This window comes from Apus apus, chromosome 1 (assembly GCF_020740795.1).
Source record: "Apus apus isolate bApuApu2 chromosome 1, bApuApu2.pri.cur, whole genome shotgun sequence".
NCBI lineage: Eukaryota > Metazoa > Chordata > Aves > Apodiformes > Apodidae > Apus > Apus apus.
In genome coordinates this window covers 82,212,463-82,227,871 of record NC_067282.1, presented here as the reverse complement: position 1 = coordinate 82,227,871, position 15,409 = coordinate 82,212,463, and the positions used below count along the sequence as shown (strand labels likewise).

At 41.9% G+C, this 15,409-nt stretch overlaps 1 protein-coding gene across 1 annotated transcript; it reads left to right on the top strand.

Moving 5' to 3' along the window:
* Positions 1-374: 374 nt before the first annotated feature.
* Positions 375-13,468, top strand: CHMP2B (charged multivesicular body protein 2B). The gene is made up of 6 exons (XM_051644047.1): positions 375-508; positions 4,426-4,517; positions 7,342-7,536; positions 10,279-10,381; positions 11,346-11,452; positions 11,605-13,468. Exons 1-6 carry the CDS (start codon positions 475-477, stop codon positions 11,716-11,718), a joined length of 645 nt encoding a protein of 214 aa, XP_051500007.1. The 5' UTR covers positions 375-474; the 3' UTR covers positions 11,719-13,468.
* Positions 13,469-15,409: the final 1,941 nt, after the last annotated feature.

Here is a 15,409-nt window from a genome sequence, read left to right as displayed (position 1 = left end):
CCTCAACCATGCAGCGACGCACGGAGCGGGAAGCCCCCACGGCGCGGCACGCACACCCCCGCCGGGCAAGCTTCCCCACCCTGGCTCCGCCAGGTCCCAGACTCGTTCTCCCCAGCCGTTCACCCCGCGGCTCGGGGTGACCGAACCTGCGGTGCGGCGAGAAAGCCAGCAGGGAGGCTCCATGCCTGCCTCGTCCCTTCCCGGGGCAGTCACTCTCCGGGGCTGCTGGGCACTCCGGCTTGTCCCCCCCCGTACTGCGGGCACCCGCCCCGAGCATCCCTCGCCACCGCCCCGGGGTAGGCGGGGCCAGCGCCGCAGCCCATCCCGGACCGTCCCCGCACCCTGCCCGTCCCGCCTCCCGCCGGCGGGGAGGCGGAGCTGGGCGGGTCTCGGCGGCCCGGCTGCTTCCTGGTCACCTGAGGAGGCAAGAGCCGGCTGAGGCGGCCGTGGGGGGCTCCGGGTTTGGCTGCCGCCATGGCCTCGCTCTTCAAAAAAAAGACCGTGGACGGTGAGTGGGGCGCGGGGCGCCCGTGGGAAGGCCCCGCCGCCCCTGTCGCAGCCTGGAGAGGGCTGCCCCCGGCCCTCCTGCGGTGCCGGGCGGGGAGACGGGCCCGGAGGGGAGAGGGAGCCTGCAGCTGGTGGTGGCAGCTGCGGGGCGGCCTCGAGCCCTGTGTCCCGGCGGAGCGGGAAGTGGTCGGGAGAGCGAGGAGGCCACAGCCCCCGGCAGGGTGACTCACTGGCGGCGTTCGGGCCAGGCGGGGCGGCAGGGAGAGTCCCTGGGCCGGGCTGGCCCCCTGGGACGACGAGGCGGGAGGGCTCCGGGGTCCCGGGGCTCTTTGGGAACAAGCTGTGATGGGAGCCGGGCCCGAGTGATCGCGGTCTGCGGGTGAAGGAGGCGGAACGTCTGTCGTTGTCAGCGAGGGAGCAAAGCGGGCCCGCGGAGAGTTGCAGGAGCCGGGATGGAAGAGGGACGTGAGGGGGGCTGCTGTGCGGGGCTCTGCTCTCCGCGGCGAGGGAAGGGGTGGCCGCGGCGTGCGGGAACCACCCCGCTGCCCGGCTGCGCAGGGAGCAGCCGCCGCCGCTTGCCGCCCTTGGCTTTTCCTAAGATAAGTTGAGTCTTGATGTTTTTGTAGCCGGGTCTGCTCTGGAGACGCTTGAACTTAACAGAGACATAGCGCTCTCCGAGTTGAAGCCAGAAAAGATGGTTTACCTGACCGCAGTGCAGCGTGGCAGCCGTGAACCCTCCTGCTCGGTGTGCCCCACGCCTGGCGGTGCGACAGGGCTGGCCGGAGCTGGGTGTCTGGCGTCTTGGCTGCTCTGGGTCTAGGCGGGTGGATCCTCGTTCCACAACGGCGGCCCCAAAATGACGTTGTGCACCGACCAATTGTGTGTCGCCGAGGGAGAACACGTATGTTTCCCGCTTGCCTCTCCCCGTTTTTTGGTGCAACACCTGAGAAGGGGAGGAAGGGAGATTCCATGACCAAGGCAGGTTGTAGGAACCAGGTCAGACCCTGCTGGGTGACTCTTGTCCAACCTGTTTTTAGGAATGGAGGTGCTTCCTCCTTACTCTTGCGGGTGAGGCAGCAGTGTGACACACAGGGGTGGCTATTGGCAAAAGGCTGTCTCAGGAATAGCCTGTCTTCTGTCTGCTGTAGTGAAGCTAGGAATGGGCGTCAGTTGTGACAGAGAAACAAGAAGCAAGTTCTTGAAGAATCATCATAGGATGGTTTGGATTGGAAGGGTCCTTAAAGATCTTGGCCTTCACTTCCAAAAACAAACGAGAGGGCCTGTAACTGCAGATAGTTGCTTTTGGTTTATTCTTCTCCTTAGTTAGAGCCACTCTGTGAGATCAAAAACAACAGAAAGAAGCATTGTCCTTTATTGTCTCCTGAGTACAGTTCTTAATGTCTTGAAATTCCTGTTTCTCAAGCCTTCTAGCTAATGGATGGTGTGGGTTTTTTTGTTAGTAGTTAGAAAAGACAGTTGTGTATTTAGCTAATAAGCTTTTTCTTTCATTTTTACAAGTGCAGCTGTGTATGTAGTACACATCTGTCTGCCTTCAAAATTTCTTGCCTTCAGGAGTTTCCAGAATAATTTCCACTGCTGCTTTAGTGGTGTGAAGAACTCAGTGTTACATTCTGTGTCATCTTTCAGCTCTTCATTATTGTCCACTGAAAAGTCTACATTTTCTGAAGATGCTTTTTGTGCAGTTCTTGGAACCACAATAGTAGCACTGTAAAAACACGTCTCTCTTTCAGAGAGTTTGTTTGAAGTATGTATATATTTGGCCAAAAACAACTGGTGGGAGGGAGTAGTCTTTATGCCCTCTTTAAAATGCCTCTGAAGGTTTGGGGCTTTACTGATTCAAACGTATTAAAGTTGAAATAATTTTCAGCAGTTGATGTTTTACAGTATTCCTGATCATGGGAATGAAAAATGTAAATGCTTCTTCCTGTTTGTAGAAAAACTGTTACAAGCCTTAAAAAAAATAATTAAGAGGGTGGCTGTAATTTCTAGATTTATCCTTCATGCTGTATTTCTCTTAGAAGCTCAGCCTATTTGTATTGATTTTCGTGTGCTTCCAACTTCGTGCCCAGCTGTGTTGTTAATTGTGTGGATTAGAGGAAAGAGCACAAAACTAAGTTTGTGGCAGTCTGATCCTTTGAAACTCCCACCCAGAGTTTGTCTAATGTCATGTAATCACACACATTAGGAGTAGATGAATCTACTAGATGAATAAAAGTGCTAACTTCTTTCCTCTGTAAAGGTCAGAGGATGCTGAGTCAGATGCAGACCTCCCTACCTTTGCCCAGCTGAATCACGCCTAAGCATGTGCTGTGAATTCTAACAAAAGTTAATTGCAACTAGCCTGATTTATGCTTATATTGTATGTAATACTTGCTTTAATAGGTGGATGTTACCAGTAAATAATTTTAAAATAATACAGTGGACAAAACTCCTGTGAAGCAGGATGCTTTTTACCTGGCAGTTTTCAAGCTTCTGGCCATGTCCGTTGTCAGGAAGCTTAAATTTGCTATAAAGGCCTCCACTTTCATATCTTAAAATTCTTAAGCATCTGCTCATTGAAAAAGTTAGATCACTATTGCTTTACAGTCTGGCTTGAAGTTGGGCTGTGCAGATGTGATACATTTGTGGAGGAGAGTAATCTTCGTCAAACTAGAATAAGGAAAGAGAAGAGCAGTGTCCAGGACTTGCCAACTGAGTATCTTCAGCATTTTAATGGATTTGGGAAGTCCTTAACTGCTCTGAAATCACATAGGTAAGGTTTCTTCAGCTGATCTACCTGTTGCAGTTAGGCCTGACTGGTTGAAAAGCAGTGGGCTAAACAGTGAATATGTTATTGCTGAGTTACGGTTGAACTTGGATAAAAGTGTGTGTACCTAACTCCTATTGCGTGGTTAAGGCTCTTGCTATGGACTGCTCCCCACAGGTGCAAAGAAACATACAAAGTAAAGTAGCCTTTTTGTTAAAAGAGATGTGGCCTATGCTGCTGAAACATAATCATGTATTACACATAAAATTGTGTTATGTTAGTAGTTCATATATTTGAAATGCTGACTGTTCTTTGATACCTGTGTCATGGATCGGCAATTAAACAGGCAACAATAATGGTCTTGATCCCCCTCACCCAGGTAGGGAAAGGAGAGATACTTTCTGGATTGAAAACTAATCCAGACAGCTTTAATGAAATACTAAGGTTAAAAAAAAAAGAAGTATGTTCAGGAATGTGCAAAACCCCTGTTGCCTCCCCTTACCCCCAGCAACTCCCCCAGCAACTCCCACGACATCTCCTGAGCTGTGAGCAGTTCCAAATTGTCCCAGAGCTGCTGGAGAGAGCGGCAGAGCAGACAGGAGCTGAGGGGAGAGTTATGAGGGTCAGGAACGAATGAGCCTAGGGATCAAAGGAAGTGGATAGATGGAGCTGGATGCCAGCCATGAACAGATGAAGAGGAAGAAGGTCTTGACTTCTATGATCCAGAATTTATACGTAGATATGGATGTCATACTTCTGTTCACTGATTTTGCCGTCTGTTTAGTCTGCTCCTCCCTATGGGAGGGTTGTAGATACAGTTCTTCTGCTCCTTTAGTGTAGCAAATCTGACAAGTAGAGGAAAGCGTCCTTGGTCTCTTGGCAGTATCTATAAACACTGAACGTTATCAGTCCACTAGCTGGAAAACTCACTGCTAGTTTCAGCAAGTGTGCTGCTTAAAAGAGAGTTCACTGAAGAAAAAAAAAATCAGTAAAAGGAAAATTGGCTTCATCCTGGCTACAAACCAGGACAAGCTGATAGTTCATTCTGAAAAAGGGAGGCTGTCAAACATACACTGCATGTCTGCCCTGTGCTTAGCAGATACAATGTTTATGTAGTATTGAAAAATTTTCCATCTATATTTTCTTTCCAGATATAATAAAGGAGCAAAATCGAGAGCTACGAGGTACACAGAGGGCTATAACCAGAGATAGAGCAGCACTTGAAAAACAGGAAAAACAACTGGTAAGTAGAGCAGGGGACTTTATTTTACTCTTTAAAAACAAACACACACGTCCAATGTAACAGAAAACTTGTAAAATGCTAAAGATACAACTCAATGTATAATAATTAAACACTAAATAAGTTGTCTTGCCCTTTTTGACTTTTCAGTTACTAAAATCGTTTTGGAGAAAATGTACTATTTAAAAGTGATTCTCGGTCTTTAACATAGGAAAAGTCTGAAACTATGCTTTTAGATTAAATACCTATATTAATTTTTCCCTTCCATTCTTAGCATTCTCTGTTCTTCAGAAATATTTTTCGAACAGGCTTGTAAATTGGTGGTCTTGTAAAAGACCTCTAAATGAAAGAAATGTCAGTGCTATCATACATTACCATGACTCTCCAGTGGAAGAGGGTGCTTAAAAAACCATAGGGTATCTTGAATATCCCTATAGGGTTCTTATTTTCATTCATCTCAAACTTCCCTAAAGCTAGCTAATAATAGTAAAACTATCTGCCTAAATTAAGATTTATTTAAAACTTAATGTGTGTGAGCTATCAAGTATTCTGTGAATGGGTGCTGCACCTGTGTGGCAGAATAATTGGATAAACGGATGAGACAGATGGTGGGGTTTGATGCATGAAGACATGCTCAGACTGTGGGAAAAGCTCTGCAAAGCCAACCAGTGTTTCAGTAGCTACTGCAGTGGTGTTTCATGGAAGCAGGGCACATGTGTACCAAGAGCTGGGAATAATATATTACAAGAGGTCATAGAAATGGTTTCTGGAAGCCTTGAACATATAAGATATAATAGTTTTCTCATAGGTAAGGCACTTGTTCAGTATATTCTGACTCTCAAAATAACCTCAATTTTCGTTAATAATTGGGTTGAAGTTTTAATTACTTACTACAGCAAATTCTTTCAGAAATGTTTGATTTCAGGGGAGAAGAAGAAAGGAAGAGAAAAAGTTAAAATTTGCTGTTAGGATGAAATAATGAATGAACAGTAAATACTAATGTTTAGAGTCCGATTAGGTGAAAAAGGACCAAGGGCTTGTCAGTCAATCTCAATGTTTTATTACGTGCTTTCTTCAGAAATTCTTTTCCTCTTAACTACGAGGTAACTACTTGGAGAAAACCTACTTTTATTACTTCTTTGTGTAAAAATACCATGGAGAGACAACAACAACAACCACCTCCCTGGGCAACGCATTCCAGTTCTTCAACACCCTTATAGTGAAGAATTTCTTCCTAATATCTAACCTAAATCTCCCATCTCACAGTTTAAAACTATTACCCCTTGCCCTATCACTCTTCTCTGATGAAAAGCCCCTCCCCAGCTTTCCTGTAGCCCCCTTCAAGTACTGGAAGGCTGCTGTAAGGTCTCCCCAGAGCCTTATCTTCTTTAGGCTGAACAGCCCCAGTTTTCTTAACCTGTCTTCATAGCAGAGGTGCTCCAGGTCTTTGATCATCTTGGTGGCCCTTCTCTGGACCCTCTCCAACAGCTCCATGTCTTTCCTGTGCTGAGGGCTCCAGAGCCATACACAGTACTCCAGGTGGGGTCTCACCAGAGCAGAGTAGAGGGGCAGAATCACTTCCCTGGCCCTGCTGGCCACACTTCTTTTGATGCAGCCCAGGATGCAGTTGCTCTCTGGGCTCCAGCGCACACTGGTGGCTCATGTTGAGCTTCTCAACTACTACCACCCCCAGGTCCTTCTCCTCAGGACTGCTCTCCAGCCATTCTTCCCCCAGCCTGTATTTGTGTCTGGGGTTGTGCTGACCCAAATGCAGAACCTTGCACTTGGCCTTGTTGAACTTCATGAGGTTGGCACTGGCCCACCTCTCCAGCCTGTCAAGGTCCCTCTGGATGGCATCCCTTCCCTCTAGGGTGTCAACCACACCACACAGCTTGGTATCACTAGCAAATTTGCTGAGGATGCACTCAATCCCACTGTCCATGTCTCCAATAAAGATGTTAAACAGCACTGGTCCCAGTACTGACCCCTGAGGGACACCACTTGTCACCTGCCTCCATTTGGACATTGAGCCATTGACCACAACTCTCAGCATCAGAAGGCACAGTTTGAAAAATCCCACATGACAAGATAATTTATTCCAAATGTTTTTGTGGTACTTCAGAGCTAAATAGGTTGTTTTTTCTCCTTGAATCGATAGATTGGAGTTTGGTTTTTTTTTTGTAAGCCAGAAGTGTATGTATTAAAGTATAAGCACATGTTGTAGACAAATTATATTGCTTTTATTATGTGCTAAGTTAAGTCTAGCTAAAGTTTGTGGGCAAACTTAACTTTATCTAATTCTTCCCCAAAAAGCTTATGAGATTCTCTTGAGGCTGAAAAACTGTTAAAAAGAAACTGTAAACTCCGTATTTCTTTCGTAGGCGCTGTCACTTAATTGCCTATGAATGTAAGAAATCAAAGATGATTAGAGTAATGGCACAAATAGTTGCCTGGCTGTAATAATTTCTTCACTTTTTTTGTTGTTTTTTTTTTATGTTACTGCCTATCCAGATATGGAATTGAATGTGCAAATGTAAGTGAATGTGATGTTATGCAGAAATTGAAGCCTTTTGGGGAACTCTCTGCTATCATATGATAATTCAGTTTTACTGTGGTTTTTGTTTTCTTGTGGTCAAACCGTGACAGCATTGCATTTGTTCTGCTAAATAGCCATGGTAGAAAGCAAGGAAGACTTTATATAACTTTAAATGTCTTAAAAATAATCAATAGGCTTACTTCGGGAATTTAATTATTAGCATAAAGGCTTAATTATAGTCTTTATTTGAATGAAAATTCTGTAGAATTAATCTTATACCTTTTTTAATAGGAACTGGAAATAAAGAAAATGGCTAAGACTGGTAACAAAGATGCCTGTAAAGTGCTAGCAAAACAGCTTGTACAGCTGCGGAAGCAGAAAAATCGAACATATGCTGTTAGTTCTAAAGTCACTTCCATGTCAACTCAAACAAAGGTCATGAACTCTCAGATGAAGATGGCTGGAGCTATGTCAACTACAGCAAAAGTAAGACATTACAAGACATTCTTTTGCAATAAAATGCAGCATGTGGTTGCAAAAGTTGTGTTATTTTGTATAAGACAATTGAAGGGATAAAACTTACTGCTTAATACCCCAAGTGATGTTGAGGATACAGTAAGGAAATGTAATTTGTTTCACATTATAAATCACTCCAGCGAGTTAGCACTTGACTAAGCATGTTTTTTTGGGCTAGACATCTGTTCAAGGTGTGTATGATAAAAATAAACTCTTAAAGCCAGTGGAAGAACTCTTAAAGTATATCAGAAAAACCCAAACCGAACTGCTAGAGTGCCTTGCCTCTATATCTTGTTGCAAGCAGTTTTTATTAGGAAAAACGAGGGCATGTACCATCAAGATATCAAGGCAGTGTGTCACAGTAGCTTTATGGCTTGGGCGAAAAGTAGGTTATTGCTTCTGATCTTAAGTTCCTGAGGAAATATAATCTGGAATTCCCTGTCATTCTCACTCTCCATTCTTTAAGGAAACAGTATTGTGTGGAGTTTTCTCACAAATCTCATCTCATAAGAGAGCCTGAAAAATAAGAGAATTGTAGAATTGTCTGGGTTCAGAGGAACCTTAAAGATCAGCTGAGTTAGTTCTGAACTCCATTTTTTCCCTGAACTGGTAAATAAGGAGTTTGCTTTTTGCAGGCAGGATTGTTCAGCCTTGGGTGTAGGAAACAGAATTAGCAAACATTATTGTAGACAAGTTGTGCTGTAAGTTAAATCCAGATACATGCCGGTTAAATAAAGTAATGCAGTGCAACTTAGTGCAGAAAGTAATTACTGCTAAGGCTGTGCTGTCGTGTGTCTTTCAGAAAGTATGTTGGTAGGTACCTGCTGTTTGTTGATACAAAGTTGTGGCTGTGTAGCAACCTTCCAGTCCTCCATGACTAACCCACAAAGGGATGGGTTGTCTGACTGTACAGCTGATCAACTTAACAGCTTACTCAGTATTCCTACAACAGTGTTGTATGTGAACACATTGCTCTTGTTTTAACATGGTTGACTTGTTTTTATCTATGAGATGCCTTGGATTAAATTTCTCAAAACAAAAAAAGTGTCGGTAGACTAATTATGAAGGTCAAGTCAGTGGAAATCAAAATAATTAAAAAAAAAAAAAAAGCAGCATCCAGAAAAGTAGTGTTTTTTGAAACACAGCAGGTACTTCTGTAGAATCATAGAATTGTATAGGTTGGAAAAGATCTTTAAGATAATTGAGTCCAACTGTTAACCCAGCACTGCCCATTCCACAACTAATCATGTCCCTAAGCACCACATTCACCTGTCTTTTAAATACCTTCAGGGATGGTGACTCAGCCACTTCCCTGGTCAGCCTGTACCATCACCTGACAACATTTTGGTGAAGAAATTTTCCCTAATATCCAATCTAAACCTCCCCTGGCACAACTTGAGGTGATTTCCTCTTGTCCTATTGCCTGTTACTTGGGAGAAGAGACCAACCCCCATCTTGCTACAGCCTTCTTTCAGGTGGTAGAGACTGATATGGTCTTCCCTGAGTCTCATTTTCTTCAGGTTAAACTATCCCAGTTGTTTCAGCAGCTCCTTCTTCTGTGCTTCAGACCCTTCACCAGTTTTGTTACCCTTCTCCAGACACACTCCAGGACCTTGGTGTCATTTATGTGGTGAGGGGCCCAAAACAACACTACTCAAAGTGGGGCCTCACCAGTGCTGAGGGGGAATGATCACTTCCCCAGTTCTGCTGGCCACGCTATTTCTGGACTGATTTGTGTAATATTATTCAAGAAAAAGGTGTTAAATTCTTCTGATCACCTTTAAAGTTAGTATTTTGCTTTATCAACATGGGAAGCTTAAAAAAGGAAAGCAGTCATTAATTTTGAAGTTTATATACTATTCTTAATCCTATACAACCGTAAGTAAAACTGCATGGGATCAGTTGTCTCAACAAGACAGATGCTTGATAGCATCCCTTTTAATTAACCAACCTTTTAATCTTCCCAGATATGGTTAGATTTATGTTTGAATTGCTCATGTCTGTATTTAGGTTCTGATGTCCCATGAGAGATAAAGTAACTTGATTCTTAGGAAAGAAGAAGGTATTAAATACTGCTACCTGCAAAGGCAGTGATGCATACTTGTAGAAAACAGCAGAAGTTTATTACCCTGTCACAGAAAGATCTCTACTTGTTACAAAGGTTCACCCTAAGCTAATATTGTACTTCCTGAACACTTTGATATTTGCTTTTTGGAGAAAAGTAATTTTCCCATTAAATTATAACATAAAGAAACAATTTTTATTTAATTCTTGGCCTCTAGTGGTGGTTCAAGTAAATGTTCCTTATTGAATAAAAAACCTGCAGCCTTTTACCTCTTTAAAGTGTATAGCCTGCATGTTAGGACTTCCTGTCCCATTCTTTCATCTAGATTAGACAGTTTTTCCTAATAGATTTTTTTCCCGACAAGATTTTTCTTCAGGAGAAGTTTGTGGTGCAAGATAGACATATGCATTAAAAACCCTATCTTTTATAGTAGTAGATAGTAATATTTTTTACTAGGTGCAGACTGTACTATTCATCTGTTGTGTATCTACAGTTCTCAGCAGAGGTAAAGAGACAAGGGAAGTGAAATTTGGACTGAAGGTTTTTCTATAAGAAAAGACTTATTCTTTCTTAATGTATATATTGGTGTTTACTAATGCCTCATTGAGTGACTAAGGTTGGGTTTTTTTCCCCCTCAATATTAATAGACAATGCAAGCAGTTAATAAGAAAATGGATCCACAAAAGACACTACAAACCATGCAGAATTTCCAGAAGGAAAACATGAAGATGGAAATGACTGAAGAAATGAGTAAGTTCTGTACTGCAAGGAACAGTGAGCTGCAGCCCACAATGAAATTGACAGCAAAGTTGAAGAGCAAACAAAACAATGCAAGGCAGAGCCTTAGGCTTTTTAGTAGCTCTAGATAGTAAATCTAGAATTCCTCCCCATCTTCATGCAAAACACCCATCATACTCCTAGAAAGAACATGCTTGAAGGGAAACCGGTTTGAAACCACTCCAAAACCTTGTTGACATAAGTAGTAGAGAACTTGAAAAATAGCCCTTTCTGTAGCTGATAGTTCTGCATGTGCTTTTTCTTCTGGGACTGGACTCTTAATTTAGGTAATATTGATAATATCAGCTTAATGTACATGGTGATGGTTTTGTCTCCCTTTTTTATTTTAAGCCACAAACTTCTAGGGGAGTGGCAGGTTTCTTGGTCTCAATTGCATCTGTCCACTGTCAGCTAAATAATACCAAACTTGCTGGTGTTGCTAGCACAGCCTCCTTCATATCATAATCCCTTCCCCTGTGTTGGCCATAATAAGTATTGTGATCTCGAAACCGTGTTGAGCAAGATGTGAACACCTCAACTGCACAGAACTGTATTGTTGCAATTCAGAAATTAGCTGAGTAGTTAACAATTTCACAACTTACTTGGAGGAGGAAAAGGATTTTCATGGAATTGGAGAGGATGTTTTAAAGTAAAGTTAAAAGCTAGTGGAGCAGAAGGTGGAACAACTGAACTGTTATGGTGAAGGTAAATATTTGATAAAAGCAGCCATTCCTTACCCTGTTATTATTCTGTCCATGCTTACAGGCTTTGCAAGACAGAGGTAAGAAAGCCTCTCCAATATACAGCTGCTTTCTGCTGTTAGCTCATACAGCGGTATTACTACCACATTCTTGGAGGGTAGAAGGATGGTACTAAGTTATTTTAGTAACCTTTTTCTTTAATGCAATGAGGATTTTTTTTTTCTCTTTCTTCTAAGTTAATGATACTCTGGATGATATTTTTGATGCTTCTGATGAAGAGGAAGAAAGCCAAGATATTGTTAACCAAGTGCTTGATGAGATAGGAATTGAAATCTCTGGGAAGGTATGGCTATTTTTACCCAGTTCATCTGCTTCTCCCCCCTAATTCCCTTTTCTAAAAATAGTTTCTTCTAGCAGCTTTTAATTTATAGTCTTAAAGTCAGCTTGTCATAACACATATTGTTTTGATTTAAGAAAACTTTTATCTTCTTCTAGATGGCCAAAGCCCCATCAGCTGGCAGAGGCTTACCATCTGCATCAACATCAAAAGCTGCTACCATATCAGATGAAGAGATTGAACGACAGCTCAAAGCTTTGGGAGTTGATTAGCCTGATGGCAATATACAGTCTGCTTTCTAATTATTCAGCTGCAGACAGATGTAAAAAGTGCAAATGCTCTTTCAATGCAACTGATGTCTAGGAAAACTGAAGCTTCAGAAATGACAGCTTGAAGTTGGTACTGGGGGAAGAAGGGGAGAATACTTTGAATCAATTTACAGGAAGAATACACGTGGTATGTCTATTGCCTGGAGTCTTTTTGAGCACTTGGCCAGCAAGGGATGTATTTCTAACCATAAATTATTTTACACCTGATGTGAATCTGTCCTGAATTCAAAGTTTTCTTCTATCTCAGTTCCTCATCTATCTTTAGAATTGGCTGTTCTGTAGCTGGTAGTGATGCCTCCTAGGAGAACAGCTATACAATATATATAATTTTTATAAAACTATTGCTATAGGAGAATTCTTAGTCTGTCATCTTAGCACAAATGAAGCTTCCCTTTGCTTTTAGTTGGAAACTATTTTCTTTTTCTGAGGAGTAGACTTGAAAGTGTAGCAAATTTAGGCAGAAAGAAAAAGCATTTAATGGCTTTCTGTAGTAACTTTGAGTTGATTAAATAATAGCTGGTTATTCTTTTTAACAGAAGGGAAGGATACAGTCCTTGTGCAGTTAATTTTACTGGAAGAGGATTTAAATTTGTTAGTGAACTTTGTTGCATGAAAGGCACTGATTGAACTGTATTGTACTGTAATATAGCTGGTTTCAAGAGAATTGCTGTGCCTTTGTGTATATAAATCTTGTACCTTTGTGGCTTTTTGTTGTTTTTTTTTGTTTTTTCAAAATGAGTCTTTGAAAGATGAGTAAACTTGTAATTAAGATGCTTCCACAAAACACTATGATAAGACCTCCATGTGCACTTGATAGGACTCAGTGCTGAAGCTCAGAAATGCACTTGTTCAGAAATGCAACTTGCACACTTGCAAAAAGGACATTTGCCTGAAAAAACATTTGTATATATTTTACAGTATTTCGTAATGAAAGATAACTGTGCATAATTGTATTGTTTACTAAGATGCAATTGATCACATTGATAGCCTAAATCTAAATTTTAGTTTTGAGAAGAACTTTGGATGATACCTGATCATTACTTGTCTAAGCACTATAATAAAAGTGTTCTGTGAAGGATTTTCTATGGTCTCAGAACTGCATCAGCAGGATTCTAGCTTTAAGTGGAATGCATTGGGCTAATCAGAACTGTTGATACCTTAAATAGATGCTGAAGTCTGAGAATGGGGTTCCCAATTATGACTTCCCAGATGGTGTGAAATTCCTCAGCCCTTTTTCTATTGAAGATGATTTGCCCCTCTGTTGTGCTGATTAAGTGTGGCTGTTCATTGAACAGAAACAACAAAATAATCTTGGCTTCAAGAAAAGCAAAGTCCCTCCCAAGAGTGAAACCAGGATAACTTGGGGGAACGACAAACTTTACAAGGAGACTTTGCTGCTAGAGAAAGTGTAGCAGGAAACTGTAACCACTGTGAATCTACTGTTGTCACACCATCTGCTTTTTAGGATTGAAGTCAGTGGAGAAATAAAAGGCATGGGTGAACCTTCATCTGATTTTTGGCATAGAAATGCAGGTGTTCTTTCTCTTTGAAGGAAGTAATGGACAAATGATGAATCTGTGAGGTGGTGGCTAGAAATGTGAAAGTTAATATATTGCATATATCTGATACGAGGTGATTTTTTTTTTTTAAAGTTATTTTGTAAAAATCTAATAAAAGGTTTTTTATTCTGCAATGACCTTGTCCTCTGTAGGGTTAGTCCTGCACATCTGTCTCTTAGTGGGTTTTCTTTGGACTCCTGTTAGCTCTGTTGAGCTATAAAGCACCACATTAAGACTCACCACTTTTTTTTCTTAAGCTTCTTTCTAGCTTCACATGTTTACTCCTAGTTCTTACAGCATGCCTACATCCAGTCTTTCATGGAATCATGGAATTATCAGAGTTGGAAGGGACCTCTAGAGATCATCTAGTCCAACTCCCCTGCTGAAGCAGGATTGTCCAGAGCACATCACACAGGACTGGATTTGGGCAGGTCTTGAATATCTCCAGAGAAGGGGACTCCACAACCCCCCTGGGCAGCCTGTTCCAGTGCCCTGTCACGCTCACTGTAAATAAATTTTTCCTCATATTTAAATGCAACTTCCAATGTTTGGTTGCCCCTCATCCTGTCACTGCGAGCTACTGAAAAGAGTCTGGCTCCATCCTCCTTGCACCCTTTAGATACTTACAGGCATTAATAAGGTCTCCCCTCAGCCTTTTCTTCTCCAGGCTAAAAAGTCACAGCTCTCAGCCTTTCCTTGTACGAGATGCTCCAATTCCCCAATCATCTTTGTTGGCCTCCACTGGCCTGTCTCTTGAACTGGGGAACCCAGAACTGGACACAGGATTCCAGCTGTGGCCTCACAAGGGCAGAGTAGAGGGAGAGAATGACCTCTCTTGACCTACTGGCCACACACTTCCTTATGAACCCCAGGATTCCACTGACCTCGGCAACAAGGGCACATTGCTGGGTCATGGATAATTTTCTATCTAGCAGGACTCCAAGATCCTTCTCCTTGGATCTGCTTCCTAGCAGGTCCAGCTCATAATTCAGTAGACCTCTACAGCATACAACACACACACGTTAATCTAGAACAGAGACTGTAGCTTAAACAGTCATCTTACTTTCAATCATCAGCCTTGCCTGTATAGGGGCTTTTTCTCTGTTGTATCTTTCAGATGGCGGGGACAGAATGCTACACACTATTTCAGACAGGTGAGCCACAGATTTGTCATACTGTCTTGTTTTGGTGGTGGTGGGTTTTGTTTTTGTGTGTTGGTTTTGGTTTTTTTTTGTATTCAAGTTTTAACACTCTGCCTAAAGTTACAATGGGAAAAGTAAGATCAAGAGAAAAAAAAACAAAACATCTCAAAGGAAATGAGTGTAGCCCATGAATCAAAAGGCCAACTAAACTCTTAACTTGCAGGTTTATAAAACTGTCACTCAGGAGGCTTATCTAGGGGGTTTTCCCCAGTAAAGAGGGATCGATGACAATTACCCAGAAGTTGTTTATATGGAATTTACACTTTCTCCAGGTCTGATAGCTGTAGCGGCAGCACATGCACTTGATTTCATCCAGCTTTTTTTCTTTAAACAAGTTTGCTGGAATTTGTGCTTCTATGGCAACAGCTAGATGTGCTTAAATGGTATGTGCTGCTTCTACTTAGCCTTTCCTCATTCTTTTGCAAGAAAATAGCATTGTGTGTCACCTTTCATTTTATTTTGCTATGCTTCTGAAATTAGCCTTCGCTTGTGAGACTTTTTGTAAGACTACAAATCACAATGTTATGGTAAATCTGCTCTTGAATTAGTAGGTACCACATGGTAAAATGAGAAAAGACATCGACACGATATGCGACTAAAATAGTAAAGTATTATCAAAAGAGAACTACAAACCATTACCTGAAATGCCAAATGTATGAGAATAATTTATTGGGAGGGGGGAAGTACAGGCTTTTAGCATTTTTAGGAAGCCTTTTAAAAATAATAACTTAGAATATAAAGTGATGAGAACAACCTGAAGAGAGTACCTAGCACAATTTCTCCCCTTTGAGTTATTAAATTAATATTTTCTTCTCAATTAAAGGGTTATAGCAATGCATTCATCCATTAAAATATGGTGTTGTTTTTTTTTAA

What these genes read in the sequence shown, in the direction of transcription:
- CHMP2B (XM_051644047.1), top strand. Translation starts at nt 475, where the DNA reads ATGGCCTCGCTCTTCAAAAAAAAGACCGTGGACG. An exon ending in CAAAAAAAAGACCGTGGACG is followed by an intron (nt 509 to 4,425) that starts GTGAGTGGGGCG and finishes TTTTCTTTCCAG; the next exon opens with ATATAATAAAGGAGCAAAAT. An exon ending in CTATGTCAACTACAGCAAAA is followed by an intron (nt 7,537 to 10,278) that starts GTAAGACATTAC and finishes CAATATTAATAG; the next exon opens with ACAATGCAAGCAGTTAATAA.